The sequence below is a fragment of the Varanus komodoensis genome, unplaced genomic scaffold (assembly GCF_004798865.1).
Source record: "Varanus komodoensis strain SLA01 unplaced genomic scaffold, ASM479886v1 scaffold1, whole genome shotgun sequence".
Lineage (NCBI taxonomy): Eukaryota > Metazoa > Chordata > Lepidosauria > Squamata > Varanidae > Varanus > Varanus komodoensis.
The window spans coordinates 39,302,201-39,324,553 of record NW_025335268.1 but is presented as its reverse complement, the minus strand read 5'-3'; the positions used below and the strand labels follow the sequence as shown (position 1 = coordinate 39,324,553).

At 39.2% G+C, this 22,353-nt stretch overlaps 1 protein-coding gene across 3 annotated transcripts; it reads right to left on the bottom strand.

Annotated features, from left to right (window-relative positions):
• Window positions 1–916: 916 nt before the first annotated feature.
• PPIL4 (peptidylprolyl isomerase like 4) lies at window positions 917–22,166 on the bottom strand. Of its 3 annotated transcripts, none has more exons than XM_044422974.1 (13): window positions 22,043–22,166; window positions 20,423–20,490; window positions 19,941–20,005; window positions 19,313–19,430; window positions 18,516–18,658; window positions 17,677–17,773; window positions 15,756–15,872; window positions 13,977–14,101; window positions 12,211–12,277; window positions 11,589–11,700; window positions 8,896–8,992; window positions 7,587–7,722; window positions 917–1,930 (listed from the first exon to the last, which is right to left on the bottom strand). In XM_044422974.1, the coding sequence occupies exons 1-13, from the start codon at window positions 22,110–22,112 to the stop codon at window positions 1,706–1,708; spliced, it is 1,440 nt and encodes a 479-aa protein (XP_044278909.1). In that variant the 5' UTR covers window positions 22,113–22,166; the 3' UTR covers window positions 917–1,705. The 3 variants fall into 3 exon arrangements, 1 of the variants encoding a protein (XP_044278909.1); XR_006413976.1 differs by lacking the exon at window positions 917–1,930 and adding an exon at window positions 8,234–8,335 and having other exon boundaries at window positions 7,645–7,722; window positions 8,873–8,992; XR_006413974.1 differs by lacking the exon at window positions 917–1,930 and having other exon boundaries at window positions 7,645–7,722; window positions 8,234–8,992.
• Between the last annotated feature and the right edge of the window lie 187 nt (window positions 22,167–22,353).

The following is a 22,353-nucleotide window of genomic DNA, read 5'->3' as shown; positions in this document are numbered from 1 at the left end:
CCTGGCATAGCTAAGGTTGATGACTTCTGCATCATTAAAACTTTTCTTTCATTCCTTTAATGTGAAAGACTTGCCCATATAACAATTCATATAAAGGAATGACTTTCAGTTGAAAAACAACAGAAGCATTTTTCACACAAAAAGGACAAAATATCTTTCCTAACATTATATAGAACAGTAGAGTTTTTCAAGCACAGGCAGTAGCTGCCTACTAGTTGCTGGAAGTTAGAAACAGAAGCTGGACGATCTGGATCTCAGCCTGATCCAACAAGGAACTCCTTATGTTCTTAAGTGGAAATCAACCATTTTAGGGGATCATCTGTATAATAACTGCATTCTAATTATAAAGTCAAGTGAATAACACAGAATCTAGTTTTAAAAATCTTAAGACATAGCAAAACTAAAATAAACCCATCACTCCAACCATTATTTCTAAGGTTGTAGTTTAATAGCCATTTCCTTTCTCTGTTAGCGCTGTGCATGCTTCCTTGCAAACATGAATGAGCAGTTCTTCCAACTCACGATGTATTGCTTTTTGCCTATAGCACCACATCACTGCTCTTCAGCAAAATAGGCATCAGTAAATTACAAAGGGAAGATCAGAAAACTAAATTCCCTAAATCAATGCATATTCCAACACTCTTGTCTGATTATTTTTACATTAAAAGTTTACAACATTAACAAGACACACAAACTTGTGCTGTGTTTAATTCTTCTTGCATCAATCCAACCACCCATAGGATATGATTTTGTCTCAAAAGGATTCTATTTCACTGCTATGTGAAGTGACAATGGCACTTCAAGCTCTTGCACCGTTTGGAGATATTACTAACATTGCCGGGATTACAGAGACCCGTTTTTATACAGAAAACACTTCCAGGAAGGAGCCCATATTATAAAAACACAAACCTGATTCTGAAGTGTGAATTTTTTATTATAAAATAACTGCCTGTACTAGAAAGCCTCTCAAAAGCAACAGGATTTACAGCTATATCATACAGAATAAAATCTTAGCTATCAGTTTTGTACAGGAAATCAAATCTGTCCACATTACAATGCTATATGTGATGAATACCTGTAACATTTCAACACATGCAACAGGAAGCCCCAACTGGTAGCAAGTTCCCATGAGAAAATAAAAAGATCTTTTATGATAGGTAATCATGAATGTAATTGGGCTATATGCAACCTCCAATCTTCAATTTATATGAAAAAATTAAATTCAGCATGTGAGAAATAGCCCTTACTAGTTCCAGAATAATGCCTACACTGTACTTTCTACAGTTAAGGGATGGCATTACGTAAAGCTCTTTTCTGTGGTTGTGGTGGGTGGTGTTCATCATGAAAATGCTGCAGATCTGTAAACAGTGTTTTGCTGTGGCCTGAAACCTTCCACTTGGCCTCAATAAATTTTCACATCAAAAACCAAAAGTTTTAACTTTGAATAGACAGAATTCTGATAGATTCCACAATACAAGACAGCTTTCCCCAAGCTGGTACCCTTCAGAGATGCTAAACTACAATCCCCATCACCCCCACGCCAATATGCTGACTGGGGATGAAGGGATTTATAGCCCAACACATCTGGAGAATATGAAGAGGGACAACGCTGCTGTAAGATGTCCTCTTATGGATTTCCAGGACAAGCAGTCTGACATGGAGCCTTGAAGCCTGCTGCAGGGCTTCTCGCTGGCAGAGTCCTTGTTCACCTGTATTTGGACTTTTCCTTATCCTTGGCCTTCTTAGGGCTTCTGGCTTTCCTCTTCTCTTCATGTTCCCTTTCCCCAAGCCCCTCGTGCTGCTTGTCTTTAGACTTTCTGTAGCGGCTGTCTCTGTCCTGAGACCGACTACGACTGCGGCTCTGGTGTCTGTCATGCTTGTTGCTTTTTCTTTTCTCTTGGCTGCCTTCTTTGTGCCTTCGGTCTGGGTCCTGTTATACAAATTGTAAAGAAATATAGTGACTGATGGATTATGCACAGGTTTACAAGGATAAGTATGGTGGTAGGAATGGTACTTAATTCTGGGCATGACAAGTTGCTTCCATGTTGGTTCCACCTACCAATCAACTGGAAAGCAATAAGAAAGCTTACAGGTTTCACAGTTTCCTTGCATTAACAGTTAATTCTACATAAATATATAGAAAGTTTTTATTAGTTATGTGACACTTTTAAACAAAATAAAAATCCTTCAAACTTGTGTGTTCCAAAATTGTGTGTGTGTGTGTGTGTGTGTGTGTGTGTGAAATGCAAGTATTATGACTAATTTATACTAATTATACATAAGCCTTAACAAAAGCAGATGAGATGTCAAAAATATTCTTGTGAAACCATATATCATCTGTTCAAATATTATAAGGTCTTTAATACATTGCATTATGGACAGATGCTGTTTAATGCTGCCAAAAGTGCACAGAAACTCCATTTACACTGACCATTCCTTAATGCTCAAGTAGCAGATAGATAATTTAAAAAAGCAAGTACATCAGTGAATATTGAAGATGGTTCCAATACAAAATGGATCCAAGCCATAACTTCCCCAAAAAAGACAAGTACTGGATGTTGCCAAAACATAAAAGAAGCATTAGCTGTGCTGCATCACCAGCAATTAGCCGAGATGTTTTGGCATTCAATAGACATAAAACAAAAAAATTGCTGAATGAGACACAGCCTTAGAGCTATGGACACAACTGGCATAGGTCCCAATGTGACAATCCACAGATGACACCAAATGGGACAATCGAGTTTCCTATTCCATTCTTGCTTTATATTGTGTTTATTAACCAATAGCAGATATTGAAAGACTTGGATAGTTAGTTCCTTTGCCTGACCTGTCCCGGTAATAATGATCGAGACTCTGATGTTGTGAAAGTGGCAGGGCCAAAGTTAAATACCTACAAATAGGGCAGCTGCAAGTAATTCCATTCAGCCATAGCTGGAAAATTCTATCTGGCAGAAAATATAACAAAAACTCATAATGAAAACCCACCCATTATTTTATATGCCTCTGTCAGCCTCAAAAGCATTTTACAAATTTTATATATGGTTCTTCCATAAAGTCAATGCATTTTGAGAACATGATCGAGAACTAATGGACATATGTCACACATCTCCAACCATGGAAGCAATGGGAGGAGTCCTATCCAATTTCAAAATGAAAAAGAGGAGCAATGTTCAAACCACTCAATGAAATTGCCCTGTTGGTGGCAGTATGTCTGCATGCACCAGTTGCAGGTCCACCTGGCAGGACGGCACTGCGGCATCCATGTCCTACTTGTGGATTCTCATCACTCAAAACTATTGTGTTCTTCTGTGTAACAGAGATTTTAAAGACATAAGAAGAGCCATTCTGGAATAGACCAATAATGCTTTCAACAATTTATCCAGAACAGATGTTAAGCTAACCAGTCCATGATTTCCCACAACCTCTGCTCCCTGATCCTTTTTTAAAAATTGGTTTCACATTGGCCATTCTTCAGACCTCTGATATAGAAGCTGATCTTAGTGATATACTACCTATTTTTGTAAGGTCAGCAATTTCCTATTTGAGCCCTTTAGGAACTCTGTGATAGTTACCATCTGGGCACTTTGATTAATTTACTTTCAGTTCGTCAATGAGGCTGAGAATTGCTACCATCTATCTGCTTAATATCATGCCCTTCTGAATACATGAATTCAAAAACAAGTAGCTGTTCATTCAGCATCTCTGCTATCTCCTTTTTTCCTTTAATTCTTCAATCAACTGCCTCTCTAACTGGTTTTGCTCTTCTGATATACTTAATGTTTTTTACAGAATTCTTTTCAAGAGGAATGTAAAGAATAGAGGTTCCATTGTAAGATGTAGTAAGATGGCATTCATTTTCTGTAATTGGTTGGAGGGCAGCCTAGCTTCCTTCTCCAGCTCCCACATACCCGTTATGGGGGCAGGGGCTGAGGGGCTTTTCTGAACAGATTTTGTTGCTTTGCAGGGGACTGTGCAGGGGGTGTCACTAGTTCAAGAGTTTTCCTATCTGGAGCAATTCCCTCTCCCTGTGCAATGCTGACCATGCTGTTCAGCCAGGTTTTTGCGGAGTGCAGGAAAAGCTCAGGTGCACAAGCAGCCTTCCACTTAGCAAGGTCTCCCTGAGTGAAGTTTCAGGTGTGTATGTGCCTGAGTGAAGTTTCTCAGGCCAAGGTGGGGAGGGTTTTCAGGAGGGGAGGTGGAGCAGGTGCAAGATGCAGTCCTTGACCCAGTGAAGAGATATGCAAGAAACTGCAAGAAATGAGCTGCTCAACTGGAGGGGTTACTCTGTTCACTCCTCTTACTATTCAGCAGGAAGAGCCACCTTCAAGGTAGAGCCAGAAGCTTCACTGAAAGGGAGGGACTGTGGGAAAGCTTCCATTTTGGATTTACCTCTTTACATGAGCAGAGGCTTCTCTTTTGAGCTTTGGTAGAAGGCGGTTTAGAACCCAAACTGTTATCTGTGCAATTACAATGAAAGAACAAAGGATTGTTTTTGACTTTTGGAATCAGATGGAAGGAGGGAAGGGACCAGCTCCAGAAACATAAGGACATGCTGAATTAGACCAATGGGCTATATAGTCTGGTGCTCTGTTTGTACAATGGAAAACCAGCTGAGCATAGTATCTCTCAAGAAGGATGGGTACAAGAGATCTCCGTGCCCAGGCTCTTCAGCGATATGCTCTTCGCAATGTTTCTTTGCTTCTCGTATTGTCTGCTACCTTCCCCATTGCACAAACTTGTGCCCCCTTTTGTTTCCTGGATTTGGGCAAGATTTCACAAATTCTAAAATTTAAAGGAAGTTTTCTTCCTGCTAATAGTTGCCTTGTCTCTACTTGGTAACCATGCTGGTGACCTCTTGGACTTTGTGCTACCTTTCCTCACTTTTTGTTTGCACAATAAGTGTGCCTCTTTTATTTCAAAGGCTTAAACCAGGGGTCCTCACACTGTTTGAATAGGGGGCCAGTTGAAAGGCTGTGGTGACCGCCATGGGCCAGGGAGGTGGGGATGCCTGGGGGCGCAGGCCGGTGAGGTGCCATCAGGCACACGTGAGGCGGCATCGGGCACACGCAGCGGTGGCTCGCTCGCTTGGGGATCTCCCAGTGAGTCCAAAACCATCTCCAAGTGAGGAAGCCACCACCTCCCCGCCCACACTGCGAGGCAGCGGCAAGCGCATGCATACAGGAGGCAGGCGGCGGCAGCAGCTTGCTCGCTCAGAGACCAACTGCGAGCGAGCAAGCCACCACCTCCCCGGCCGTGCAGCAAGCGCGTGTGGCGAACAGCTGCGTGGGCCAGATCTGTCCTGCGGGCCGTAGTCTGAGGACCCATGGCTTAAACCTTCTTGGATCCCCAATTCAACTCCTTTTTAACAGCTCCCTTGTTTTAGACAACTGCCCTCTTTTGAAGGCCAATGCAACGGTGTTGGATTTCTTTAGCAATCTTCCACCTATCTGTATATTAAATCTAATAGACTGGTCACTGTTTCCAAGTGATTCAACAACATTTCCATTCCATACTATGTTCTGGGCAATCTCACCTAAAAATAAATCCATGATAGCCTATTCTCTGCTTATTCTTGATCCAAAACAGACCCATTATCATCAATTTATAACTGAACTGAATTGCTTACATCATTCATTTTTGAACTCTATATAATTAGACTACAGGTACAAAGGCCACCTGGTGTGGCAAGAGAATAGAGAAGTAAAGTGGTATTATGGTAATTTTCCAAAAGATCAAAATATTAAACTTACCCTTTCCTTAGTGTGTCATGGGTTTTCCCTATCATAATTTCTCCATCTCTTTATCTTTTGTGAGATGTATACACATCACAGTACAGTGCACATCACTGTACTTACGCAATCTAATTCTACTTTTATGCAATCTCTTTCCACGTTTATGTACACTTTTAAAGCAGGTTTAGATTTTCACTTCTGCTGTACATGGGACTAAGTAAAAAATGGCAGCAGTTTACATACAAAGTTCCTAAACAATACTAAAAAAAAGAAAAGAAACACATACATACACACAAACTTGTTCTGTAAGTATTCAAGTCAAATTTCTTAGACCAAAAATACTGCCTGTACTCAACAAGCAAAAATACACAAAAAATGGTTATAAAATGTAGTTCTCCTTTTAACAACATAAAAATAAAAATCTGGTGTTAAATCAAAGTAACTTATATTAGTCACAAGTTAAAAATGGGAGATTAGCAGAATCACAGACTGGTGATTTTTAAGTTACGTATTTGAAACTGTCAAAAGCTGAAAAAGAAAAGTACATGGTATAGCACAGAAATATCAAAACCATCAGAAACAAAACAAGTGGAAAGAAACTTAATGAAGACAAAACTGGAGAATTAGTAGTATACCATCTACCAGCTATCTTCTCTTTTGTTTAACTCTTTACTTGGAATCTTCAGTCCAGGTAAGCCTTCCTTCCAACTAAATGTGCACTCTCACTACTATAATATACCTGTCTTGTCTTATCTTTTGTATTTCATAGTATGGCATTATTTCATTAATGCTGCTCCTTCCCACATTACAGATGTTAAAGCCTGGAGGGGATATAGTAATTAGGAAAAAGACCTCCAAGGGCTCTTTTCCCCTAAAAGATAGGAAAACTTAATTATTTTGATTATGAACTATTTTCTTCTGAAAAGAAGAATAGAAATGCAATCATGACCACTAGACAGTCTAGAAGGCTGCCGGAGAGGTTGAAGTTTCAGTTTTAACCTAGAAAGCCTGACTCCAACCCTAGAGTGCCCTCCCCTCCTTCCTCGTAGCCGAGGCAGAAAGAATTGTGGTGGCTGTAAAGAAACTGCTTTACAGTTTCTTTTCCTGAAATCCTCAGTTTTCCAGCAAGTGACTAGACACACCATATCATTACGTGAAGAAAATGTGCATTTTAAGGTTGCGGTTTGTTGTACAGAGTCCTGTGTTCTGGCTTTTTTCTGGTTAGATGTTGTAGCAATGAATGTAGTTCTCAAAGCCTTTGTTATCACATACAACAGAAACCCATTGTCATCACATATACATGGATTATCTCACTGTCTAATGAATGAACTCACTGCCACAGTTTTAAATAAAGTGTCCCATGAATAAGGAATAATAACCATGCTTTGTATCCATGTTTTTGTGGCATGGTCACACTGGCAAATTCTAGATATGTAATTTCTATTTTCTAGCTATGGACATCAATGAAAACTCTAACATGATAGTAGTTTGGAGTGAGGAGCATATAAAAATCATGCAAATTCTAGAGGATCCATGGGATTCAGACATCTCTGGGGAAATTAATATGGTGGGTAGTTATAGCCTGGGGCAGTTTTTCCTTGCACAGCATACCGAGCCAAACAGAAAAAGAATGAACAGAGAGATGGGGGATAAGTGCCCCCATCAAGATACAATGGCACTAGAGTGCAGCAGGATAAGAAAAGGTCAACATGGAAATGTTTGTTAGAGCATTTCCTAACTACAAGATATTATTAAGCAAGATTAAAAAGAGCTGCTCTAATTTACCTTATTTTTCCTTCAAACAGCAATGACGCATTAAAACATGCTGTTAAATTGAAAGGGTGAGTCCAGTACCTTAGATTTTTTGGTCCTCTTCTCATCTTCATCAGTGTCATCTGAATGGTGGCGTTTCTTCTTCTTTTTGCTAGAGTGCCTGTGACTTATTTTGGTCTTTTCTAGTTTGTCCTCCAACACAAGATCATATTTTGAGCTATAGCAGACAGTTAAGGAACAACTGGAATTTAGTTATATCATATGAGAGGTGACAGCAGGGAGGAGGGCCGCATCAGCACAGAAATGGTGTTTCAACAGGATGGCAAGTACAGTCCAAAAGAATTAATAACTTTGCAGTACTATCAAGGATAAATATGAGTGATTAGAACCTGGAGAATGAAACTGAATTGAACTACTAACTACTTTAGTCCATCTGTGTAATTAGGTTAAATTTATATAATTCTAACTGGACAGTATTTAATCTATCCTGTTCATACATACATGCACAATCAGAAATAATCCCAAATTTTCTATTTTGTATCTAATAGAACATAACGAACAGAGCACAATAGCTGCTAAAAGATGTTTCTGCTTGATGATGGCACTGAGCCCATGTAACAGCATTTAACATTGTTCTCCTACATGGTTCAGCCAGGTTGTACAGTAAGACTATCCACACAGAGTATGACCAGACTTCAAGGAGATGCAGCATTGGTGGGAATACTTACCATATGATCTGCTCAGTCCATATGGGAAATAGAATACAAATATTAGGAGTTTTGGTGTGGAAGCCTTTTTTCTAGTGTCAACTACTGTGTTTCCAATCACAGCTGGAAAGAAAGAAATTGCTCATTTTTTCTCATCCCATAAAACTTCCATCTGCGCTAACAAACATTAAACTGTGCTTCTTGTGTTTTGGACAAAAAGTAAGAAAGGTCTGTAGAATATGTAGAAATTTTCACTTGTAGAAATTTTCCAGTGCATTATATGCAATTTTTAAATCCAAGTCAGACTTAAGTCAGCACTACTTTGTACATATGTATATGTGCCTGCATGGTCACACATGCACAATTATGTAGGGAATAAGGGAATATATATATATCAGTACAACCAGCCCTTCCAAAAAAGTTACTGAGCTTATATGATTGAATGTAAATATTTACAAGATCTACTCACTGACATAAAAATAAAATACCTTTATAATCAAGTTGTCAGGTTTATCGGAAACTATATGGATTTTAAAAATATTTTATGTTTAAATTGACAGATAAAATTATTCCAATGAACTAGAAATATATGCTAAATGTCCCGAATGCTTTTCTTCACAAATTATAGCATAGCAATCACATTTTTCAAGTGTAACGCACAATTCTTAAGGTGCTATGGATACTCTTGTTTTGGCTTTGCCTTCTCCTTCAGACTTAACTTAGAAGTTCCCTCATGATCCTTTTCATATTCTCTGAAATCATCTTTGGTGTACTTCCCACCTGTTTACGAGAATAGAGATATGTTTGCAAGAGAAACTTATTAGAGAAACCTAATATAACATATTAGAGAAAATCCAACATGAACTTGGAACAATGACAAGAGTCCATCTGTCTTGCCAGCCAGATCTGACATACTAGCTATTTCTGTAAATCAACACTAACAAAAACACCTTACAATTACAATTTTAAATATATTTAATTTTATTTAATACATTTATATACCAACTAATGCCAACACTCCCAAAGTGGTTCACAACATTTTCAAATAATAAATAAAACATAAGATATATTCGAAAGTTTAAAACTACAGCATAAAACAGAACTAAAAATCAAAGCAATGTTTAGGAGCAAATATTTAAAGTATGGTAACAAATTTCAAGCAGAAACTGAAAGACTAAAATACCTGGGGAAACAGGAAGGATTTTACCTGGCACTGGAAACAGCACGACATAGGTTCTAGGCAAGCCTCTCTAGAAAGCTCATTCCATAACTGGGGTGGCATAACAGAAAAGGCTCTCTTCTCAGGAGCCATCCTCCTTTGGCAGCACCTCTTAGAGAAGGACCACAGAGGTCACTCCTAGGCTCCAGATAGGTATTTATGGGAAAAGATAGCCTTCTGATAACCTGGCCTAAAATCATGTATGGCTTTGAATGTTAATGCCAGCACTTTAAATTAGGTCTGGACTGGCAGCCAGTGCAGATGGTAAAGCCATGGCATAATATCATACAGGTCTGTTAGCACTCCTGCTATCCTATTTGCAAACAGCTGAAGTTCCCAGACCATTTTCAAAGGCTGCCCCATACACCGCAGTAATCCACATAAGAGGTTACTAGAGCATGGATAGCCTGAACTAGGTTATCCCTGTCCAAAAAAAGGATGCATTAGGTGCTCTGTGCCACCAGGTTCATCTGTGCCTCTAGTGACAATGCAGGATCAAGAATGAGTAGAAACATAACCTTCTCCAGAACAGGTTGAATATCACTCTTCTAGGCATTTAATGGGTGATCCTAATTAGATATCCTAATTAGTGATCCTAATTCAGGAATATCAAGGACCTTGCTTCTTCTGCTAGAGGGCAGTAGTACAGTTACCTTAATTACTTAATTCACTTGGATTCCTGCTGCAACTTCCTCCCTACCAACAAAGAGACTAAATGTTTGGAAGGCAGTAAGAGTTTTGCCTTTAACTTTCTCTTACGTTCTATGTCTGCTTCTCTGGTATCTCCCCATGGAGGCAAAATGAGAAACAGGCCTGCCTTCTCGCCTCTCCTTTTTTCTTACCTAGAAGAGGAGTGGGATGGGGAGTTTAGCAGTTTCAGAAGGAGGATGCAACCAGTCTGGCTATGAATGTGGGCTTTAGCATTTCATTTTTTGTTTTTGCTTTTCTTCCAGTAAAATCAGTTTCCAGTCCACACCATAAAGTATTAAAATAGATGCCATGCACATTTTCTCCAACTCAATTGCTACTGGGCAGAACATTGCTCACTTTCTAGAAGAGTATGGCCATGTAATACCAGTGTGGTAGGGGTACAGGTGAGCTGAAACCTCACTAACAAACCCTCTATACTTTATAATATGCATTTGACACCAGAATAATTTCATTTTCTAATTTTGTAATAGCAACAGTTAACTCATTTCAGTATACACATTCAAAAAACAAGCAAACACACACTGCTAAAAACCTAGGAGTGGGTACCTTTAAGTATGCACTGCCATCTTATGGTTCAAGCTGGAATGCCAATACTAGTGGCTAAATATTTAGTAAATCCAGTGTTTCACACTAACTAGTAAGAGGAACGAGTGAGACAGGCCTTGCCAAATAAAGTGGGAAAAGTGAAAGAGTAATAGGGTTGAAAGGGATCTTAGAGATCACCCTGCCTAATGCATTATGCAGTTATAGCATACATGACAAATGGCCATGTGGTCTTTGCTTAAATACCTGCAACAAAGGAGAACCTGCCACCTCCAGAACCTGTTTATTATACAGCCAAACAGCTTACTGTTAAGGTTTCCAATCTTCAACTAAAATCAGGAAGAAACTCCTTTTATAGAAGTCTTTCATCTCTTTTTGCTTGGATTCTTAAGCACAGCAGAAGAATACACTCAGGTGCATACAGAACTCTTCTGTATGTTCACCACCCTAACAGCAGTCTGAACTGTTGAGGACATCCATGTGTCCTTTGGCCATTTCACTTATGATGTACGTTGTCCTTCAAAATCCTGAAAGAAACTCAGGCAATGAGATTGACAGAGGAGCCTTAAAAGACTGAGATAGTAGTACCTCTGCCCCATGCCAGTTGCTTGTCAGCTCCATCTCTGGTCCTGCTCTGAGAGAAGCGGTTTCAAACATAGCAGGCATTTTATCTAGCCAGCTTAATATTCTGCACAAGCACATATATGAGATACTACCTACTTGGAAAATATGGCATGTGCCTTTATAGAACACTGACAGCAAAGAGAACCCATTTCTAATTAGGTATGAACACCATCTATATTAAAAGCAGATGTCTGTGTGCTTTTTCTAAGGCATAACTGACAACATCGATCAAACAAGACGTTAAAATAAAAAAATGACAGCTATGAAGTGTAAAATTACCTTTTCCTTTCCATTTAACCTTTGCAACAGACTGGCTAAAATCCACATGTATCCGCCTGTCATCTATTAACACATTATCCATCTTAAAGTAAGCTTTCTCACAGTCTTCCTCCTGATGCACATTTTTAAGGAAAGGTAAAATAAAATTAATTTTAATAAGCATCATCTCACATCAGCACATAAATAGGAATAACTGTCAATAGCACGAAGTAGTAGAACTTCCCAGGCTACCAAACACATGAGACCTATCTTTAGCTACTGCTGGAACCAGCTTGACTAGACTGGCTTTTGGTCTAATCCAACACAGCTCTTCTGATGTTCTGTCTATCACTGCAGATATTTACACTGAAATAAACGTAACATTCAGTATCAGGTTACACTTTCATTCTGAAAATATCTGAATTTAGTCATTCTGACTAAACATCATAACAAAGGATGTTTCGATTTAAAATACTGTGGAGATTTTGAATTAATGTTTTGAATGTTATAAACAACTTTACTTCTTTTGGGTAAGGTAGCATATCAAAAGATTTAAAGAAAAACGGATTGTAAACATATTTGATAAATCTCCTTACACAGCTAGAATACAATCAAGTTACAGCGTATTTCCAAACCCACATACCTTTTCAAACTCAATAAAAGCATAGCAGAGAGATTCACCAGTCTTCCAATCTCGAATCACTTCACAGCTGAAAGATTAGCACAACAATTTGTTCTGGAATTAGCAGGGCAACAACAACTGTTTGGCAGACACTGTTAACATTTAAAATGGAAATGGATAAGAAACCTCTTTAGTAATCCTGTGCGTGCTTAGACCAAAAAAAAAAAAAAGTCCTACAATTCCCAGCATGCCTGGCTGCAGCCTTCTCTGAGCTGATCAACTTTTTTCTTCCTGAACATGCATAGAACTGCACCCAAATAACACTTCAGGAAAAGATCCACTCACACAGATCACTTTCATATTAGTGGTCTCACCAAGGTCTAAAAAAGGAATATGGAGCTCTTTAATAAACCACAAAAGATGCAGTAGAGAAGCTCAACTTCTGAAAGAACACCTAGCGCCATACATTCCTACCCAGACCCTAAGATGATTTGCAGAGGTCCTTCTCAGGAAACCACCCTCAAAAGAAGTAAGGAAGGGGGGGGGGTGATAACCAGGAGAAGGGTATTCTCAGCAGTTACACCCTCTCTTTGGAACATGGTTTAAGGAGATGCGCCTGGCGCCATCGTTTTCTTTTCAGCACCATGTGAATATCTTTTAATTTGCTAGCTATTTCAATAGATAAGAACTGTTTTTATTATGTCACTGCTATGCTGTGTATTCAATTTATCTTAATCGGTGTAGGTTGACCATTTTTGTTGCACTGGTTTTATCATTTTTGTTTATTTAAATGTATTGTTGTATGGTTGTTATATATTTTTTAAAGAATTATAAACTGCTCAGAGAGCCCACTGGGCTATTGGGTGGAATGCAATAAATAAATAAAATAAAAACTTGCATAAAACAAATTTACAAATATGGGTGTTAAACAGCTCCAGATATTATCCAGGCCTCTTAAGAGTGGAAGTTGTATATAATCAGTACTTTTTCATACAAATGAATGTCTTGTGGGTTGGGAAACTAATAGGAATTAGTTAAGCAGAACGAGCAGAGTCAGCAAACATTACTGGGATTAGCCAAATATACCTGAAAAGAAAGCATACTAAACTTTAAATATATCTCCACATTGGTACATATGCCAATAAATAACAGTACAGTACTTCCTGCCTCATGAGCACAACTATTTGGGATGCAAAAGAAAGGTGTGTTACACTTTACAGATCGTTCCAATAATATAATTGCAACATAATGAAGTGGGACACAATACTTTGACCCAACTAAAAAACCAAAAAGACCATGTTATTTGTCTAATGAGGGTCTTTCACCAGGTATTTCATACTGGAGGTTGAATTATGTCAAATTCTTTACCAGCAAGAGGTGACTTATGAACTCTTGTCTCATAGAATGAGCTACATTTCACACTGAAATTGAACATACTGAAAGAAGTAACAAATAATTTTAAAAGTAGGCAAGAAAAGGGGAAGGAAGGACGGACGGACGGACAGATGGACGGGCATCCAGCATAAAGTGAACAAAAATGTCATTGTAGAAAAACATGCAAGTCCATGTCTTTGACATACAGCTTTTGCTTGAGATGCTAAAAGATAGGTAGCTTTCATGGCAACTTCCCCACTTCAAGCTACTAGCACCATTTTTTTCTGCTAAGGCTTCTTAATTTGTAGGCTTAAGAAGTATGACTGAAAGAAATGTAAATAGCATTTCAGGGATAGAAGGATTTGTATAAGATTGGCTAACTTATTTTTCTTGCACAGACGTTCTACAATTACCTTTTTATTGACCCAAAGCGGGAAAATATAATTTCAAGGTCTTCATCAGTTGTCACAGGATTAAGCTTGCAGACAAAAAGAACATTTTCAGGCGGCTTGATATCTGCATCGGGCAAGTCTCCAACCTGAAGTAGAAAAGTGATATGAGAAGACCATAGTTCTACCTTATACAGATTCTCTAACCATTCACATGAAGACATGATGTGTTTCCACCACATACAAAACATGTTTTTACAGGAAAGGTTAGGGAAAATGTAAACCACACATGAAATTGCCCATAATTATTCAGAAGTTTGAAAAAGGTAAAAAATCAATAGTTTATACCCTCTTAGCTTTCAATGCTTTTTGATTCCAACTGACAAACAGTGGAAGGCTACTGTCATCTTAAAGTTCATTAATTAACAGAAACACTTTCAGTTTAACATACTATGTTAAGGGCCTTCATTTAAGCTCCAAAATACCAGGATGTTTAGCCATTAAGGTCTGCTGCCTTAACAGTCATCTTTAGGCTACATGCATAAAGGGGCTAGTTCCAGATTCTCCACTTCCTTGAAGCTGGATGCTGGGCCATCAGTGGTAGAGTGGTGGAGCTACATTGGTGGAGCTACATCTCAAATTTGTCTGCTCAACAGAAAAGGCACATGGAAGCCATGCAACAAACCTATCATGCAAAGAAAGCTACTGTCCCGTGGTATAAATAACCAACAGTCAACTAGTGCAAGTCCATATAAAATGCTTAGCGCCAGAGTTGAAAGTCATGGTGTTCAGTTTCTTCTCCTTACTCTAAAAGTACAATCCAAGTTGTTACACTAAACTAGAGATGGAAAACAGCCGCATTTTGACTAAAAACTGGCCTTACAAGTTGCCATTCTAAAGTAAGAGTGGTACAAAGAAAGGATTTTTTGAGTGCTCTCACAAAATGCCTGTCATAAGGACTTGCCCACTGATAAAATGACTGTCTTGTAGGCACGGCTGGTCAACGAACACTAATTTCCCAGAAGACAAGTAGTGAGAGCAGAAGGAAAGTAACCTGCCCAGTAGCCTAACTGAAAGGCAGAAATGTGGTCTGAGCTCAAAAATTCAAAGCCACTCTTTTAAACTAAAATAAAGACTGTGCTAAAGGGCAACACTTATTTGCAGCTTAACAAAACCATGGTTAAAAATAAAATCACTTAAACAGCTTCAGGAATAAACTCAAAATCTGAAGGGGCAATTGGCTGGCACAGAGAAAAGCATCTATGGGCACACTGCTATCCATGAGCACCATTGCTGGAGACTTCAGGGCTGCAGCATGGGACTTGCCAGCAATCTACTTTGGGATCAGAGCAGAGAACTTGGATCAGAGCCCACATTATCACTCCACCTCAGACAGGCCACCCAGTAAAGTGAAAGATTCAGGGGGGCATTTGATTTACGCCTGCAAACATAAAGTACTTTCAAGTGGATCAGGGTACCTGATCCAGCAAGTGATAGACACACTGAAGCTTATTGATTTATGTGTATCTCATTAATCGGATCTGGGCAGGAAGTTGTAAGTATGACGCATGCAATATTTTTAGCATGCATAAAAGCTCTCATTTGTCTTTGCTTCTCATTACAGGATAATGTCTCTTGTTTTCAAGAGACAAAAGAGCTGCCAAAGCTTTCGCACTGAGTCAGAATTTGAATCTTTGCATGCAGTCCTGAGCACAGATCCAGTGTAGCATCTGCATTATTTATTTTCATCTAAAGCCAATGAACATCTGAAAGTATTACTTCAATCAAGTAAGCCATACTTACCATTTCCAGAAGAATAGCCTTAGTTTTTGCCTCTTTTTCTGCCAAAATTTCTTCCACTTCATCAGCGGACCTTCCTTTGAAGTCATCAATTTCCTCATCAGCTCCTATTCTTCCACTCTGTCTTATATAAAAATAATTATTTAATATTTAGTCAGTGACCATACCTTGGGCAGTATCCAAAAATACCATTCTACAACCTCAAACAGGATTAGAAGAGTTCTGGTAACCAGGTGCAAAGATATCTCTAACACCAAGGTGGTATGTGAATTTTAGCAGGTTTATGCAAATACATCTCTAATTTAAGATGTGCACTTGTATACATGCCAAGCTGCACATCACAAGAAGCCATGGTGAATTTTACTGTTGTTGATCTGGCAAATCATCAGACAGTGGTCTCAGCATTTTAGTACAGTATGTTGGGTTTCCTGAAACCAGGGAGAAATGCAACAGTTTCTCTGAAGGTTTCCATGCTTTAGCACGCCTGGACCTGGAAGCACTATTTACTATCAATAGCACTATTTACTACCATAGAGTCCTGTGTAAAGAGTAGCAATGGAGGCCTAGCCATGCAATCTCTACTACTCATAGCTCCCTAGCAAAACTCAAATCATAACTCCTTTTGTTCTTATTACATTGCATTCTTATCACACTGCATTTATATGCCACCTTTTTTCGGCCTGTGCAGAATCCAAAGCACTCCATTTTAACTTTACGACAACCCTGTGAGGTAGGTTGGGCTGAGTCTGTGACTGGGCCAAAGTCACCCAGTTAGCTCCATGGCCAAGTGGCGACTAGAATCTGGATCTACCAAGTCCCCAGTCTAACACCCTGAACACTACATTGGCTTGCTACTGGCTAAGCAATGTGCCATCACCTTATTTATGCTCTGAAACAAGGAGAAAGTAGATGAATGCAGAGAGGGAAATTGTGGCAAAAGTGTTTAATTAAAAAACATTTTGAGGGCTGGAGTGGCTAGGACCTATTACAGAGATAGAGGTACACTGGGGAGGCAGAAGAGGAAGAACCCACTTCAAAACCTCAGTGGACCAATCAAGCAGCAGCAGCTGAGGTTCATGAGGAACAGTGCAGAAGGGCATTTTGTTGAGATGCATGACAAGAGTGGGAGGGTGAGCACAGAAATCACTTTCCTGTGGGACTCATACAAACATCTGACCAGCTGGTTGAGGGAAAAATCTGTGCACCACAGAAACAGAGCAGTGTTGCTTGCTGTGACATGTGAGCCCGTTCAATGTGGCTTGAACAGCATCTTTCCCAGTGAAGATACTTGCTCTTTGAAACTGATTCTGAGGTTTAGTCAAACATGTGCCTTCTGTGGAAAAACACAGGTATGTGTATCATATCTTCATATTTTGGCAGATGGGGTGTGGGTTGCCATGTGTTCCAAAAACAAATGGAAGAAATTGTCAAAAATGACACTTATGTCAGCGCTAACATTCTTCTTCTTGAAAATATGAATTCTTACACATCACAATTTGTTATTTCCAATCCATCAGGGGTATTCACTAATCTCTAACTAAAGTGTTGTGATTTGTTTTTGTCATATTACTTGTTGAACAGGGAGGAAGATAGAGAAAACAATGAGTTTCTCTCTAGGAAACACCCCTCCTTTCAAAAACTTCTCTGTGGAAAGTGGAAAAAAGTATTACTGTAGCTAAATGTTAAACTGCAGCTCAAACCATTTATTTGGCAGTACATTTTCTACCTGCTACTCATTAAATGGATCGCCTCATTTTGATCTCCTCCCATTTTTTGGTGGTAGCCCCCTTTTGTTTTTGCATCTGTTGAACAGACATCAAGAGAAGAACTTGTGTATGCACATTGGGGTTATTCTTATATTTCCTGATTTCCCTCCTATACCCCACCCTCTTTCAACATCCAAAAAGTTGAAAGCAACACTCACATCCAATTGTTCCTTCGTAGGCTCTGGTGAATGATCTGGTATCACTAAACCAGGGGGGTCATCAAATGGATCATCTAAGATTACCGTATGGTTTATCCTAAATAAGAAATGCAGTATGTCAAGCGTGTATTTCATCACGTTACTATCATGTGACATTTAATTTTTCAACCATAGGCATTTGTTGAAAAACACACCCGCTCACAATCAGGTAAATTACTTCTAGGGTCTATGGACTGAATCAGATTTGTTGCCAGGGATGCATGTCAGAGCAGGCAGCGCACAGAATGCTGTTGTACCATCTAGAACTGCTGTATGTTCCCATGGACCATGCAAGCTGGCAACTTTTGGAAGAAAGTCCAAATCCTAGTACAGAGTTCAAAATTATTTTGGCTAAAACTTCTTTTCCTATCCCATTCATTTGATTGTTCCTCTACAGATGTAGCCCTAACAAAGAAATATCCTATTAAATTGTTTTATAGTAATTTCAAGATAGACAAAAGAAAGTACTTCATGCAGCAATGGAAAATTCTTTTATAGCTTTCACTGCCATAGAATAAGGTCACAGCCACTTGTTTAAAAAGCTATGAAAGACATTTTCATGGATATGTCAAAATGCATTAGCCGTGATGCAGGATGCATGCCTAGTGGGAGAGGCATTCTGGTACTGAGCGTGTTTTGCTGGGAGAGAAGAGCTTTCAACTGCCTGTTTGTGGGCTTCCCAGAGACATCTAGCAGGTTTCTGTTGGGAACAGCATGCTGGACCTTTCATATGACCCAGCAAAGATCGTCTAACATCATGCTACTTCTTACTGTAAAACAGAAAAGCAAGACAGTCAAACCTGATATCCTGATATGGAACAAAATCTTTGTCAACAAAAGCTTCATTGATTTTCCCCAATACATCCATGCCTTCTGTAACTTCACCAAACACCGTATGCACACCATCCAGGTAATCCAAGTTCTCTCCTGTAGTAATTAGAAACTAAAAGACAAGAGAGTAAAATCATTTATAATTAATACCATGATGGAGATATTCGTCTATTTTAGGATCTGTTTTATATGGTTTATATGGATTGGTTTGCTGTCCACATTGTGGCTGATACACTCTTCCCTGGAGGGCAAGTTCCAGAAGCTGCTAGTGAGAGGCTGCTGTTTTTTCCGGAGAAGTATTCTTTGAATTCCTCAAATCTCCTCTCAGCCATAGAGCTCACTGACTGGTCTTGGTTCAGTCATTATCCCTCAGTCTAATCAACCTCAAATATTTGTAAATACTTGTTGTAAACTTGCCAGAAAGTTGGTTATGGGGTGGTACAGAAATGAGATGATGATGATAAGGAGGAGTATCATCATAAGTTACCAGAAAAGCCACAAAGAATATGATCACTGACTGTATAATCAGGCACTTTAATCTCTTGAAAGTTCGCCACATGCATAAGTTATAGCCTTTCAGACCAGTATTTTCATTCTCTGTGGCACCAATGGAAAATGTTTATTTATTAAATTTGTATAAAAGCTGTCCATTAGCACAATGCTCTCTGGGCAGCCATTACAACAAAATATTACAGTACAATGAAATAAAATGTTTATCTCACCCCTATCCCAAAGTGTTGTCAAAACTTTTCCGATGATAACTAACCTGAGAACCATGTTGATCACTGCCATTGTTCACCAGTGACACTGTCCCCTTTTTCTTGTGTTTAATTCTTGGTACTTTTTCTGCTTCAAAAAATCTAGCCTGATCACCATACAATTTGCTGAAACAAACAAGTAATCAAATAGTTATAAAATTTCACAAAAGAAATATTCTGTCTCTATGAGATACAAAATGAAGTGACTTAATAAGAACATTTATAGCTACATGTTTGTGAACAACAGCTGCATCAGCAATCTGTTCAATTTATTTCTTAATGACTGTACTACTAAAAACAAGAAGCCAGTCTACAAATGTTCTAATGCATGGCCTTGTTGCTAATTTAAAGGATCTAAAATAACGTTATAGTATAGGACACAATTGCTCCTAAAAGTTTCTCACAAAGAAAACCAGCTTGTGCAGAACCAGTGGCTAGTTGACTAAACTAAACAAGTTAGTATAGAAATAACTGATCATGAAGCAGGCAAGATGAGATATATTAGTCTTCCAACTGGAGCTTTTTCTAAATACACCAGCTCAATCCAACTCATGTTTATTTGGGTAGACATCCCACTGTTTCAAGGAATTCACTTTCTGATAAGTGTACATAGGACTGAAACCTAATAATACTCACCAAAAAATGGATTCACCTCCACGGCCAGTCCCCTGGGGGTCTCCAGTTTGTATGATAAAATCTCTCTGAACCAATGCAAAACACATATAAAAAGTTTAATCTTTCTTATCATTCTAATTATTTAGGCAGCAATCCTAAGAAGGTGTAGACAAAACAAACTCCTACAATTCTCAGCATGCTGGCTGGAGGGATGCTGAACTGTAGGGTGTTTGTTCTATCTAAACTTGCATAGTGTTGTGCCCTTAGATAGCATTTTGTAAAGGGTTTAACAGAATTATTTGTCCTTACAACTGTATGAACAGGTTTGTACTGCCACGATTCCCCTTTTACAGATGAGGTTATGAACTGAATGGAGCAGACAATGCATATGGCTGGACGGAAGATTTACTTACTTATCTAACATACAACGTACACTTCTAAAGCTGTACTTTAAATGCTCAAGAAGAAAACATTTAGAGAAAAAACTGGCCACAAAGTCTTACCTGTATATTATGTATAAGGCAGTAATTATAGTACTTGATTTTGCAGAGCTTTAGAAAATTCAGACACGCTGCAAGAAATTTAAGACAATTGAAACAGATTGCGCATTTTTTATTTTTAATAATTTTTATTATTTTTAATATTTTTATTAAAAATGAAGCCTAATCCATTTTTAAAAGTTAACCTAAAACAGCCTGAAGAATAGCCTTTGGAAACAAATGTGATACTATTAAATTTTCCAGGAAGATTATGGAAAATGAACATCCAGGCTAGAGTGATAACCTTGAATTCAAATGCCAACATAAAAAACTCATTTGAATGAAATAATAGTTCAAGTATGATGCTCAGAGTATGAACATAAAAGAAGCTATGAGCAAAGCTTGATATGAAACTATTCTTCCCTTAATGCAAACCACAAATATGTTATGTTGATACAGGGGGGCACATTAGAGCATATACAGAATACTTTCCCTTTAGTTTTAAAAAATGACTACAGTCCATTCCTATATGACTGTTTTCATTGTGATGCTTTAAAGAGTACAAGAAGTCCTGTCCCTACTTTGAGGAGTTTACAGTCTAATGCAGTAGAAACTATCAAAGGAGGAGAGGAAAATGGAGCCTGACTAGATAATTACTTCAGATAGGTAAGGCTAAAGATGATTTTCAGGTGATGTACTGCAACTTTCTGACATGTTTGCGCTTCAGCTCTCTTCAACTGAAAACAGAGATGGGCAACTTGTGGCTCTCCAGATGCTTCTGGACTACAACTCCCATCTTTCCTCACCAGTGCTTATGCTGGCTATGATTTACTAGAGTTGTAGTTCAATATTCTCCCTTTCTGAGAGCATTGGGAGATACTGGATTAGATCCAGGTTTAGGAACATACAATTGAGCTAATGAAAGCTGACCTTGCCACCTCATCCCTGTGCCAGTAGGTCTACAGCCCTCTGAAAAGGCTGCAATGGTGGGAGATCATGCTTAGCAGAGTAAGCTGAAGTGTACATGGATCCCCTAAGATCAGTTGCAGTGAGTGGAGTCCTTCCCTCCTTGTAAGGTAGATCCTGAATCCAATCTGTTGTATTAAAGTTGTCACCTTTTGCAACTGACTCTTCTTGGTTCCTTTAATTGGACCCCAACATACAGATTTAACATTCTTCTTGTTCTGTAAGTTAGTGGTGAGGAAAATGTCAGTTGCTTAATCCATGGACAGCAAAGTGCTGCTAAAGGAACAACAAAAGCAAGGAGAGTGGCAATGTTATAGTGCATTATTAAGATCTGAATAAGGCTCCTGCATGATCAACCTATGCAGTCTCATGAGGGAAGCCGTATCTGTAAAGACACATGTGCCACAATTGTTCTTAGCATCCAATGCAACATTGTCAAAGATCCTGGGAGGGAGGAGAACCTCTCAGGTTGTACAATCCAACTCATAACCTTTAGGGTCTCCCTTCTCTACTGGTGATGGGGGGACCATAGCCACCTCAATTTCTCCCTGCCTTGCGGCTCTTAAAAACTCAGGAACTCTGTCAGAGAGAGAAAGCTGGAACGAAATACTTTCGCAGAAGCTGCTCAGATGTTTCCTGGCCGGAGCGCGCCCACATGCCCCCAGGTCCCTCCCTCACCTCTCGGCCTCTCCTCTGTGTACAAGTCGACCACCAGATCGCCCAGCGTGGTTTCCAACAGCACAGCCATGACGCCCCTACACTCCTCCAGCCGCCTCCGTCAGTGCTGGCGTGCACCGGAAGGAAGAGCTACACTCCCGACACGCTGTGCGCCGCCGTAGTTCCCACCCCCGCGGCCATACGCTTGGCATAGACTCACTCGTTAGATATAAGCGCAGTGTTGAGTTTCCGGGTCGACTTGGGACCTTTAGTAGCGTCCCGCAAGCAATGGAGAAATCGAGGATTTCTTAAGCATTAAGTCTGATTGGACA

What these genes read in the sequence shown, in the direction of transcription:
- PPIL4 (XM_044422974.1), bottom strand. Translation starts at nt 22,112, where the DNA reads ATGGCTGTGCTGTTGGAAACCACGCTGGGCGATCTGGTGGTCGACTTG. An exon ending in GCCTTATACATAATATACAG is followed by an intron (nt 20,006 to 20,422) that starts GTAAGACTTTGT and finishes GCATTGGTTCAG; the next exon opens with AGAGATTTTATCATACAAAC. An exon ending in GGTTAAATGGAAAGGAAAAG is followed by an intron (nt 8,993 to 11,588) that starts GTAATTTTACAC and finishes TCTCGTAAACAG; the next exon opens with GTGGGAAGTACACCAAAGAT.